The sequence below is a fragment of the Eucyclogobius newberryi genome, unplaced genomic scaffold (genome assembly GCF_026437365.1).
Source record: "Eucyclogobius newberryi isolate DKJ021-1_F unplaced genomic scaffold, fEucNew1.0.hap1 SCAF_8, whole genome shotgun sequence".
In the NCBI taxonomy this organism is placed as follows: Eukaryota; Metazoa; Chordata; class Actinopteri; order Gobiiformes; family Gobiidae; genus Eucyclogobius; species Eucyclogobius newberryi.
The window spans coordinates 37,867,795-37,880,815 of record NW_027316500.1 but is presented as its reverse complement, the minus strand read 5'-3'; the positions used below and the strand labels follow the sequence as shown (position 1 = coordinate 37,880,815).

Here is a 13,021-nt window from a genome sequence, read left to right as displayed (position 1 = left end):
GACAAACAAGTGTGAAGAACGTCCACGGTCCTCTACCTGTAAGACAAACAAGTGTGAAGAACATCCACGGTCCTCTACCTGTAAGACAAACAAGTGTGAAGAACATCCACGGTCCTCTACCTGTAAGACAAACAAGTGTGAAGAACGTCCACGGTCCTCTATCTGTAAGACAAACAAGTGTGAAGAACATCCACGGTCCTCTATCTGTAAGACAAACAAGTGTGAAGAACGTAGAACAGTGTGCGTAGAACAGTAGAACAGTGTGCGTAGAACAGTAGAACAGTGTGCGTAGAACAGTAGAACAGTGTGTGTAGAACAGTAGAACAGTGTGTGTAGAACAGTAGAACAGTGTGCGTAGAACAGTAGAACAGTGTGCGTAGAACAGTAGAACAGTGTGCGTAGAACAGTAGAACAGTGTGTGTAGAACAGTAGAACAGTGTGTGTAGAACAATTGAACAGTGTGTGTAGAACAGTAGAACAGTGTGTGTAGAACAGTAGAACAGTGTGCGTAGAACAGTAGAAGAGTGTGTGTAGAACAGTAGAACAGTGTGTGTAGAACAGTAGAACAGTGTGCGTAGAACAGTAGAACAGTGTGCGTAGAACAGTAGAACAGTGTGCGTAGAACAGTAGAACAGTGTGCGTAGAACAGTAGAACAGTGTGCGGGATGTTTTGCCCTTGTACATTCCAGAAACAATAAAAAACATTTTCAAGTCAAAGTGGCTCAGCGCTGGATCCATTCTACAACATTTACTCTGAAGCTTAAAGGGTCAAATAAAGAGCTGTTTGTCGCTCAAAAAGCCTTGTCATAAAATAAATGCTGCTGATGCGGCCCACGCGGTCACGCGGCCCACGCGGTCACGCGGCCCACGCGGTCACGCGGCCCACGCGGTCACGCGGCCCACGCGGTCACGCGGCCCACGCAGCCCACGAGGTCACGCAGCCCACGCGGTCACGCGGCCCACGCAGCCCACGAGGTCACGCGGCCCACGCGGTCACGCGGCCCACGCAGCCCACGAGGTCACGCGGCCCACGCGGTCACGCGGCCCACGCAGCCCACGAGGTCACGCGGCCCACGCGGTCACGCGGCCCACGCAGCCCACGAGGTCACGCGGCCCACGCGGTCACGCGGCCCACGCAGCCCACGAGGTCACGCGGCCCACGCAGCCCACGCGGCCCACGCGGTCACGCGGCCCACGTGGCCCACGCGGCCCACGCGGCTCATGCTGTGGCGTTTGAATGAGAGCTGCGTGTGAACATAGGGGGCGCTCTATCATGAGTGAAACACTCTTAGAAATATTATATCTGACTGTTATAATGAGGCATAAAGTTGTTATTTCTTTATTTTTTCATCTGACACTTTGCATAACCCCTTTTTATTGATTTGTGATTAATATGGTTTGGAACTAGCAGCGATTTTGCATAAATACCATTTTATCCACCTTTGTTCAAGTCAGCTTCATGATCACCTCGTTTCTGCCTCGCTAAAGTGTTGAGCCTGATTACAAGAGCTGTGGAGCGAATCAAATCATCTGTGTGGGTTTGCAATCAGCAGCAGAGCCAATCGTCGCTCTGGAAACACCTGAGGAAAACAAAAGATTAGACGCACAAACGGAATGAACAAATAGTGCTGTTCCTATATCAGCACATTTACATAATTATGAGATGTGAAATGAGTCTGAAATTGGAGAAAATGTGACATAACCACAAAAGCAAGTATTATGTTTGGAGTCTAAAAAGTCCAATCTCGGAGCGCTGCAAACGGAGCGCTGCAGTCGGAGCGCTGCAGTCGGAGCGCTGCAGTCGGAGCGCTGCAGTCGGAGCGCTGCAGTCGGAGCGCTGCAAACGGAGCGCTGCAGTCGGAGCAGCCCGTGTAGCTGCTCCGACTGCAGCTGAGGTCACCCAAACATCACAAATCATTTCTTAAAAAATCAAATCAAAATCCCACCTGAATTATACTTTTTTAATGAGGTTGATCTCAGCAATTGACAAATAGTAATTTAGTAATTTGCTAGCGCCTCGATAGAGCCTCGCTAGAACTTCACTAGAGCCTCACTAGAGCCTCACTAGCGCCTCACTAGAGCCTCACTAGAGCCTCACTAGAGCCTCACTAGAGCCTCACTAGCGCCTCACTAGAGCCTCACTAGAGCCTCACTAGCGCCTCACTAGCGCCTCACTAGTGCCTCACTAGTGCCTCACTAGAGCCTCACTAGCGCCTCACTAGCGCCTCACTAGAGCCTCACTAGCGCCTCACTAGCGCCTCACTAGCGCCTCACTAGAGCCTCACTAGAGCTTCACTAGCGCCTCACTAGAGCCTCACTAGAGCCTCACTAGCGCCTCACTAGAGCCTCACTAGCGCCTCACTAGCGCCTCACTAGAACTTCACTAGAGCCTCACTAGAGCCTCACTAGAGCTTCACTAGCACCTCACTAGAGCCTCTCTAGAGCCTCACTAGAGCCTCACTAGCGCCTCACTAGAGCTTCACTAGCGCCTCACTAGAGCCTCACTAGAGCCTCACTAGCGCCTCACTAGAGCTTCACTAGCGCCTCACTAGAGCCTCACTAGAGCTTCACTAGTGCCTCACTAGCGCCTCACTAAAGCATCACTAGAGCCTCACTAGCGCCTCACTGGCGCCTCACTAGAGCTTCACTAGAGTCTCACTAGAGCCTCACTAACGCCTCACTAGGGCCTCGCTAGAGCCTCACTAGCGTCTCACTGGCGCCTCACTAGAGCCTCACTTGAGCCTCACTAGAGCCTCACTAGAGCTTCACTAGCGCCTCACTAGAGCCTCACTTGAGCCTCACTAGAGCCTCACTAGAGCCTCACTAGGGCCTCGCTAGCGTCTCACTGGAGCCTCACTAGCGCTTCACTAGCGCCTCACTAGCGCCTCACTGGAGTCTCACTAGAGCCTCACTAGAGCTTCACTAGAGCCTCACTAACGCCTCACTAGGGCCTCGCTAGCGCCTCGCTAGCGCCTCACTAGAGCTTCACTAGAGCCTCACTGGCGCCTCACTAGGGCCTCGCTAGCGCCTCACTAGCGTCTCACTAGCCTCTCACTAGAGCTTCACTAGGGCCTCGCTAGAGCCTCACTAGCGCCTCACTAGCGCCTCACTAGAGCCTCACTAGAGCTTCACTAGTGCCTCACTAGCGCCTCACTAGAGCTTCACTAGTGCCTCACTAGCGCCTCACTAGCGTCTCACTAAACCCTCACTAGCGTCTCACTAGCGCCTCAGTAGCGCCTCACTACAGCCTCACTAGCGTCTCACTAGAGCCTCACTAGCGTCTCACTAGCGCCTCACAAAAGCCTCACTAGCGCCTCACTAGAGCTTCACTAGAGCCTCACTAGCGTCTCACTAGCGCCTCACTAGCGCTTCACTAGAGCCTCACTAGCACCTCACTTGAGCTTCACTAGCGCCTCACTAGAGCCTCACTAGCGTCTCACTAGCGCCTCACTAGAGCCTCACTAGTGCCTCACTAGCGCCTCACTAGAGCTTCACCAGTGCCTCACTAGCGCCTCACTAGCGTCTCACTAAACCCTCACTAGCGTCTTACTAGCGCCTCACTAGAGCTTCACGAGTGCCTCACTAGCGCGTCACTAGCGCCTCACTATAGCCTCACTAGCGCCTCAGTGGAGCCTCACTACAGCCTCACTAGCGTCTCACTAGCGCCTCAGTAGCACCTCACTACAGCCTCACTAGCGTCTCACTAGAGCCTCACTAGCGTCTCACTAGAGCTTCACTAGAGCTTCACTAAAGCCTCACTAGCGCCTCACTAGAGCCTCACTAGCGCCTCACTAGCGTCTCACTAGCGCCTCACTAGCGCTTCACTAGAGCCTCACTAGCACCTCACTAGAGCTTCACTTGCGCCTCACTAGAGCCTCACTAGCGCCTCACTAGAGCCTCACTAGCGTCTCACTAGCGCCTCACTAAAGTCGCACTAGCGCCTCACTAGAGCCTCACTAGCGCCTCACTAGAGCCTCACTAGCGTCTCACTAGGGCCTCACTAAAGCCTCACTAGAGCCTCACTAGCGCCTCACTAGGGCCTCACTAGAGCCTCACTAGCGTCTCACTAGGGCCTCACTAAAGCCTCACTAGCGCCTCACTAGCGCCTCACTAGAGCCTCACTAGCGCCTCACTAGAGCCTCACTAGAGCCTCACTAGGGCCTCACTAGAGCTTCACTAGCGCCTCACTAGAGCCTCACTAGCGTCTCACTAGCGCCTCACTAGAGCCTCACTAGCGCCTCACTAGAGCCTCACTAGAGCCTCACAAGAGCCTCACTAGAGCCTCACTAGCGCCTCACTAGAGCCTCACTAGCGCCTCACTAGCGCTTCACTAGAGCCTCACTAGCACCTCACTTGAGCTTCACTAGCGCCTCACTAGAGCCTCACTAGCGTCTCACTAGCACCTCACTAGAGCCTCACTAGTGCCTCACTAGCGCCTCACTAGAGCTTCACCAGTGCCTCACTAGCACCTCACTAGCGTCTCACTAAACCCTCACTAGCGTCTTACTAGCGCCTCACTAGAGCTTCACGAGTGCCTCACTAGCGCGTCACTAGCGCCTCACTAAAGCCTCACTAGCGCCTCAGTGGAGCCTCACTACAGCCTCACTAGCGTCTCACTAGCGCCTCAGTAGCACCTCACTACAGCCTCACTAGCGTCTCACTAGAGCCTCACTAGCGTCTCACTAGAGCTTCACTAGAGCTTCACTAAAGCCTCACTAGCGCCTCACTAGAGCCTCACTAGCGCCTCACTAGCGTCTCACTAGCGCCTCACTAGCGCTTCACTAGAGCCTCACTAGTACCTCACTAGAGCTTCACTTGCGCCTCACTAGAGCCTCACTAGCGCCTCACTAGACCCTCACTAGCGTCTCACTAGCGCCTCACTAAAGCCGCACTAGCCCCTCACTAGAGCCTCACTAGCGCCTCACTAGAGCCTCACTAGCGTCTCACTAGGGCCTCACTAAAGCCTCACTAGAGCCTCACTAGCGCCTCACTAGGGCCTCACTAGAGCCTCACTAGCGTCTCACTAGGGCCTCACTAAAGCCTCACTAGCGCCTCACTAGCGCCTCACTAGAGCCTCACTAGCGCCTCACTAGAGCCTCACTAGAGCCTCACTAGGGCCTCACTAGAGCTTCACTAGCGCCTCACTAGAGCCTCACTAGCGTCTCACTAGCGCCTCACTAGAGCCTCACTAGCGCCTCACTAGAGCCTCACTATAGCCTCACAAGAGCCTCACTAGAGCCTCACTAGCGCCTCACTAGAGCCTCACTAGAGCCTCACAAGAGCCTCACTAGAGCCTCACTAGAGCCTCACTAGAGCTTCACTAAAGCCTCACTAGCGCCTCACTAGAGCCTCACTAGCGCTTCACTAGAGCCTCACTAGCACCTCACTTGAGCTTCACTAGCGCCTCACTAGAGCCTCACTAGCGTCTCACTAGCGCCTCACTAGAGCCTCACTAGCGCCTCACTAGAGCCTCACTAGAGCCTCACAAGAGCCTCACTAGAGCCTCACTAGCGCCTCACTAGAGCCTCACTAGCGCCTCACTAGCGCTTCACTAGAGCCTCACTAGCACCTCACTTGAGCTTCACTAGCGCCTCACTAGAGCCTCACTAGCGTCTCACTAGCGCCTCACTAGAGCCTCACTAGTGCCTCACTAGCGCCTCACTAGAGCTTCACCAGTGCCTCACTAGCGCCTCACTAGCGTCTCACTAAACCCTCACTAGCGTCTTACTAGCGCCTCACTAGAGCTTCACGAGTGCCTCACTAGCGCGTCACTAGCGCCTCACTAAAGCCTCACTAGCGCCTCAGTGGAGCCTCACTACAGCCTCACTAGCGTCTCACTAGCGCCTCAGTAGCACCTCACTACAGCCTCACTAGCGTCTCACTAGAGCCTCACTAGCGTCTCACTAGAGCTTCACTAGAGCTTCACTAAAGCCTCACTAGCGCCTCACTAGAGCCTCACTAGCGCCTCACTAGCGTCTCACTAGCGCCTCACTAGCGCTTCACTAGAGCCTCACTAGCACCTCACTAGAGCTTCACTTGCGCCTCACTAGAGCCTCACTAGCGCCTCACTAGAGCCTCACTAGCGTCTCACTAGCGCCTCACTAAAGCCGCACTAGCCCCTTACTAGAGCCTCACTAGCGCCTCACTAGAGCCTCACTAGCGTCTCACTAGGGCCTCACTAAAGCCTCACTAGAGCCTCACTAGCGCCTCACTAGGGCCTCACTAAAGCCTCACTAGCGCCTCACTAGCGCCTCACTAGAGCCTCACTAGCGCCTCACTAGAGCCTCACTAGAGCCTCACTAGGGCCTCACTAGAGCTTCACTAGCGCCTCACTAGAGCCTCACTAGCGTCTCACTAGCGCCTCACTAGAGCCTCACTAGAGCCTCACTATAGCCTCACAAGAGCCTCACTAGAGCCTCACTAGCGCCTCACTAGAGCCTCACTAGAGCCTCACAAGAGCCTCACTAGAGCCTCACTAGAGCCTCACTAGAGCTTCACTAAAGCCTCACTAGCGCCTCACTAGAGCCTCACTAGCGCCTCACTTGAGCCTCACTAGAGCCTCACTAGAGCCTCACTAGGGCCTCACTAGGGCCTCACTAGAGCCTCACTAGAGCTTCACTAGAGCCTCACTAAAGCCTCACTAGCGCCTCACTAGAGCCTCACTAGCGCCTCACTAGAGCCTCACTAGAGCTTCACTAGAGCTTCACTAAAGCCTCACTAGCGCCTCACTAGAGCCTCACTAGCGCCTCACTAGAGCCTCACTAGAGCCTCACTAGAGCCTCACTAGGGCCTCACTAGGGCCTCACTAGAGCCTCACTAGAGCTTTACTAGAGCCTCACTAAAGCCTCACTAGCGCCTCACTAGAGCCTCACTAGCGCCTCACTAGAGCCTCACTAGACTCACTAGAGCCTCACTAGCGCCTCACTAGAGCCTCACTAGAGCCTCACTAGAGCCTCACTAAAGCCTCCCTAGCGCCTCACTAGCGCCTCACTAGAGCCTCACTAGAGCCTCACTAGGGCCTCACTAGAGCTTCACTAGCACCTCACTAGAGCCTCACTAGCGTCTCACTAGCGCCTCACTAGAGCCTCACTAGAGCCTCACTAGAGCCTCACTAGCGCCTCACTAGAGCCTCACTAGAGACTCACTAGAGCCTCACTAGAGACTCACTAGAGCCTCACTAGAGCCTCACTAGAGCCTCACTAGAGCCTCACTAGGGCCTCGCTAGCGCCTCATTAGTGCCTCACTAGAGCCTCACTAGGGCCTCACTAGAGCCTCACTAGCGTCTCACTAGCCTCTCACTAGAGCTTCACTAGCGCCTCCCTGCAGCAGGCTCTGGAACTACATTAGACACACGTTCTGAAGCTGCGTACATGTTTAGTCCATAACGTGATCTTCTTTTTGTTGCAGGCTCAGAAGTTGAAGTCGAACTCGACAGTGGACGGAGTCTTCTGTGTAAGTACATTTACACACTGCTGCACCGTTCTTAAAGAACAACAAATAAAACAAAAAAATAGATGAATTCCAGTCCCAGTTGTGATGCAAACCTTTTGAATGAAGCACAAAGAAGAACTAGACACTAGGCTAGAAGGAAGTAACAATGAGACTAAGATCCTGGTGAAGGTTCAGTTGTTAAACAAAAGCAGTTTTAAAATGTGAATGTCAATTTTGAATGACGTCTTTAGCGCAGGAGAACAAAGATGACTCAAACGTGCACCAATCACTCTAAATACAACTTACAGCGGGAAATGAGAACGGAAACAATCATGGTTAAAAGCTATTCTGCATAAAATGTGTCCTTTGATTATGGAACGAGTCATCGCCCAACAATATCTCTGAAACAAAGAGGACAAACCTCTTTAATCCAGCTCAGTTTAGTCTTTTCATTTAGAACACACAGATGTGGCTTTTACACAGATGGAACATGTCCACTGCCATCACCACATCACCAGCTTCTGAATGAACTAAACCCATTGTCCTAAAAGTGTGAAAAGAAGAAAAGAGAAATTGACAGACAAGACATAAGGGACTGAGGACATAAGGGACTGAGGACATAAGGGACTGAGGACATAAGGGACTGCGAGCAGAAGCACCTTTCATCCGAGCGATTGCTAAACTTACCGTGAGCTTTTACGTGGAAACATTGTCCAATCTGCACCTGAGTCTCTGATTGTTTCACTTCCTCCACAGACGTCTCTGGGACATGTCCCACAGACACTTAAAGATTGGGACATGTCCCTCCCACAGACACTTAAAAATCAGGCCTTAAAGCAGCTCCTGGACTCAGCAGGACTCATCACAGCAAAGACTGATGGAACTGAACTGCTTTATGGATGTTAAAGGTGTTTTTTATCATATTTCCTTGTGGTGTGGATAAATCATTTGTCCTGCCACGTATCAATCATAAAACGCACCTATCGCTCACCTGCAGCCGCGTCAGGCTCGTCCCCACGTTTCCGCGTGCCTAAGCGCATGGATCTATCATAATATAGTTCCCTCAGTGTACGGGGCAAAATGAAGACGGAGAAAGACAGTTCGAGCTGACACAGAAGTGGACAGAAATCTACGGGAGACGAGCGATGATGTGATCTGTCGCGCTAATAAACAAACGTGTGTGTTGTATCAGTCCACACGGGGGAGTGGCATGTGCACTTCCGCCTGCGTTCTCAAAACGCCGAGAAATCGTCCATACCGCCTTTAAATCATCTAAAAATAAAAAATTACATTGATTTTCAGTAAGATCTCAGTCACTCAAATACTAAAAAGATATCTCAAATACACAAATGAACAAAAATGAAGTAAGCAATTTAAACCTGGATCCGTCAATTTTTCAGATTTATACATCCCAAAGATGTGATTGTTGCTGTTATTATTGACTGCTGCACTATTTGACCGCACCGGGTTAAGGTTAAGGTTAAGGTTAAGGTTAAGGTTAGGGTTAGGGTTAGCCATGAGGCTATAGGGTTAGGGTTAGGGTTAGGGTTAGGGTTAGGGTTAAGGTTAGGGTTAGGGTTAAGGTTAGGGTTAGGGTTAGGGTTAGGGTTAGGGTTAGGGCTAGGGTTAGGGTTAGGGTTAAGGTTAGGGTTAGGGTTAGGGTTAGGGTTAAGGTTAGGGTTAGGGTTAGGGTTAGGGTTAAGGTTAGTGTTAAGGTTAGGGTTAGGGTTAGGGTTAGGGTTAGTGTTAAGGTTAGGGTTAGGGTTAGGGTTAAGGTTAGTGTTAGGGTTAGGGTTAGGGTTAGGGTTAAGGTTAGGGTTAGGGTTAAGGTTAGGTTTAGGGTTAGGGTTAGGGTTAGGGTTAGGGTTAGGGTTAGCCATGAGGCTATATGGCAGTGCCGCGGTTCCTGAAACTGCTGGGCCATTTGACCGCGGGTTAGGGTTAGGGTTAGGGTTAGTGTTAAGGTTAGGGTTAGGGTTAGGGTTAGGGTTAGGGTTAGGTTTAGGGTTAGGGTTAGGGTTAGGGTTAGTGTTAAGGTTAGGGTTAGGGTTAGGGTTAGTGTTAAGGTTAGGGTTAGGGTTAGGGTTAGGTTTAGGGTTAGGGTTAGGGTTAGCCATGAGGCTATATGGCAGTGCCGCGGTTCCTGAAACTGCTGGGCCATTAGGGGGTTAGGGTTAGGGTTAGGGTTAGGGTTAGGGTTAGGGTTAGGGTTAGTGTTAAGGTTAGGGTTAGGGTTAGGGTTAGGGTTAGCCATGAGGCTATATGGCAGTGCCGCGGTTCCTGAAACTGCTGGGCCATTTGACCGCGCTGCGGCTCTGCAGCCACAGCCTTTTTTTATATGAAAAAAACGACATAAGAAGTTTAAAATTGAAATCTCTATTTTGTCCCTCTTCATTTTATCTTCCTCGAGTAATTTTCAAGCTTTATTTGGTTAAATTCAATTTAAAACACCTCAATGTACAATACAAATAATTATTTGACTAGTCGACTGTCTGAAAATATAATTTCTGACTAAAACAATGATTTTATGTAGCCTTAGAGACCGTATACAGTATGAAGTATACTGTATACTGTATGCAGTGTACAGTTTACAGATAATAACTACCTCTTAACTCAGTAGAAGTCGTCCCTTTTATTCATGATAACAGAACACATCGTTTTACAGCTTCAGAGGGAAAGAACATGATTGACAGCTCTAGTTATCTTCTTCCCTTAACTTTTTTGGGCCAAACATTTATCTCCCGTGCCTGTGCTGGTGTGTGATGCGACCCCATGTTGGCGCGCTGATTGCCCCGCCCGGCCGGCCCTCTGTTGTCCCTTTGAGCCGGGAGGGTGCGCGGCTTATCGCGGCTCCCAAAGTTCACCGTAAATGTCATTGTGCAATAATAAGGCTGTGTAATGCAGGAGGATGGCATTTGGAGCGGGCAGGGCGGCCGCAGGAGATGACCCCGCCGTTATTAGCCAGACTTAAGATGCACAAGCAAAAGGAGGAAGTGCACTTTGAGGTTTACAGGCTCCAGAAACGTGGGATGTCTCAAATCTGATGCTTTTTATGGCCAACGCTGCAGGTGAATGAAACGAGAGATCAACTGGAAACTTTCACTTTTTACTTATATAAATGTAATTACACATGTATTACATATAACATGGCACTTTATCTTCACACACAATTAAAAGGTCACATTTGTGGAACATATGCATTTGATAACATGACATTTGACATAATGGAACAATGAGATATTACTGGAGATTTGCATAACAATTGTACTTTAATAAGTCCGGTTTATAATGAGATCTGACCTGATCCAGGATCTGATCTCTGTGGCAGAAACGCTGAAGTCATAAAACATCTTCAGTGCAGATTGGACAATTTTGTTGGAAGTAACAAACTTGAAAGCTCAAAAGTGTCTGGCCTCGAGTCCAGTCGTCTCTGGAACTGTCACATCTCTGACACATCCTTCAGGTCAGAGGGCACATTCTGGACATGTTTGAGAACTATAAAACATCTGAGCTCAGACTGCAATCTGAGCCGTCTGAAAGAGAAGAAACAGAGACTTTTAGTGTGGGAAGAAAGAAATGATGATGATTCAGCCTGATCTCACAATGAGTCAGAGTGCAAGAAGAACAGAGTCTGTGAGGACACGAGGCCCGTGTGGACATGAGGCCCGTGTGAGGACACGAGGCCCGTGTGGACATGAGGCCCGTGTGAGGACACGAGGCCCGTGTGGACATGAGGCCCGTGTGAGGACACGAGGCCCGTGTGGACATGAGGCCCGTGTGGACATGAGGCCTGTGTGAGGACACGAGGCCCGTGTGAACATGAGGCCCGTGTGAGGACACGAGGCCCGTGTGGACATGAGGCCCGTGTGAGGACACGAGGCCCGTGTGGACATGAGGCCCGTGTGGACATGAGGCCCGTGTGAGGACACGAGGCCCGTGTGAACATGAGGCCCGTGTGAGGACACGAGGCCCGTGTGGACATGAGGCCCGTGTGAGGACACGAGGCCCGTGTGGACATGAGGCCCGTGTGAGGACACGAGGCCCGTGTGGACATGAGGCCCGTGTGAGGACACGAGGCCCGTGTGGACATGAGGCCCGTGTGAGGACACGAGGCCCGTGAGGACACGAGGCCCGTGTGGACATGAGGCCCGTGTGAGGACACGAGGCCCGTGTGAACATGAGGCCCGTGTGAGGACACGAGGCCCGTGTGGACATGAGGCCCGTGTGAGGACACGAGGCCCGTGTGGACATGAGGCCCGTGTGAGGACATGAGGCCCGTGTGAGGACACGAGGCCCGTGTGAACATGAGGCCCGTGTGAGGACACGAGGCCCGTGTGAACATGAGGCCCGTGTGAGGACACGAGGCCCGTGTGGACATGAGGCCCGTGTGGACATGAGGCCCGTGTGAGGACACGAGGCCCGTGTGAACATGAGGCCCGTGTGAGGACACGAGGCCCGTGTGAGGACACGAGGCCCGTGTGAGGACACGAGGCCCGTGTGAACATGAGGCCCGTGTGAGGACACGAGGCCCGTGTGGACATGAGGCCCGTGTGAGGACACGAGGCCCGTGTGAGGACACGAGGCCCGTGTGAACATGAGGCCCGTGTGAGGACACGAGGCCCGTGTGAGGACACGAGGCCCGTGTGAGGACACGAGGCCCGTGTGAACATGAGGCCCGTGTGAGGACACGAGGCCCGTGTGGACATGAGGCCCGTGTGGACATGAGGCCCGTGTGAGGACACGAGGCCCGTGTGAACATGAGGCCCGTGTGAGGACACGAGGCCCGTGTGAGGACACGAGGCCCGTGTGAGGACACGAGGCCCGTGTGAGGACACGAGGCCCGTGTGGACATGAGGCCCGTGTGGACATGAGGCCCGTGTGAGGACATGAGGCCCGTGTGAACACGAGGCCCGTGTGAGCACATGAGGCCCGTGTGAGGACACGAGGCCCGTGTGAACACGAGGCCCGTGTGAGGACACGAGGCCCGTGTGAGGACACGAGGCCCGTGTGAGGACACGAGGCCCGTGTGAGCACATGAGGCCCGTGTGAGGACACGAGGCCCGTGTGAGGACACGAGGCCCGTGTGAGCACATGAGGCCCGTGTGAGGACATGAGGCCCGTGTGAGGACACGAGGCCCGTGTGAGGACACGAGGCCCGTGTGAGGACACGAGGCCCGTGTGAGCACATGAGGCCCGTGTGAGGACACCACAAGATCTATCATTTTATTTAAAATCTAAATCTTTATAAACCACTAAGTGATTAAAACATTTCAAACCATTTTTTAGCATTAAATGTGTTTTTTGGACTGAACTCGTGTGGTAACACAGCACGTGGCTGTGACTGTGGATGATGGTGGCATAGTGATCAGCACATAGACTCCCTTAAGTATGGAGTTTGCATGTTCTCTGTGTGTCTGACTGTGGAGCCAGAACCATCAGGAGCAGAGAGAGAAGTTCATCTAGAGACAGTTCATCCAGACAGACGAAGAGCCATTCATTCCTCATTTGAGGGGCATCTGTAGGTCAGGGTCGTCAGGGTCGTCAGGGTCGTCAGGGTCGACAGGGTCGTCAGGGTCGTGACAGTGGAGGT

The 13,021-nt window shown here is 52.3% G+C and overlaps 1 protein-coding gene across 1 annotated transcript in view; it reads left to right on the top strand.

Moving 5' to 3' along the window:
- The window catches only part of gfra1a (gdnf family receptor alpha 1a), a 240,800-nt gene that overhangs the window by 226,259 nt on the left and 1,520 nt on the right, over nt 1-13,021 (top strand). The window contains exon 9 of the mRNA XM_072436743.1: nt 7,408-7,452. Within this exon, the coding sequence (XP_072292844.1) occupies nt 7,408-7,452 (45 nt within the window). The remainder of the gene's footprint in view (nt 1-7,407; nt 7,453-13,021) is intronic.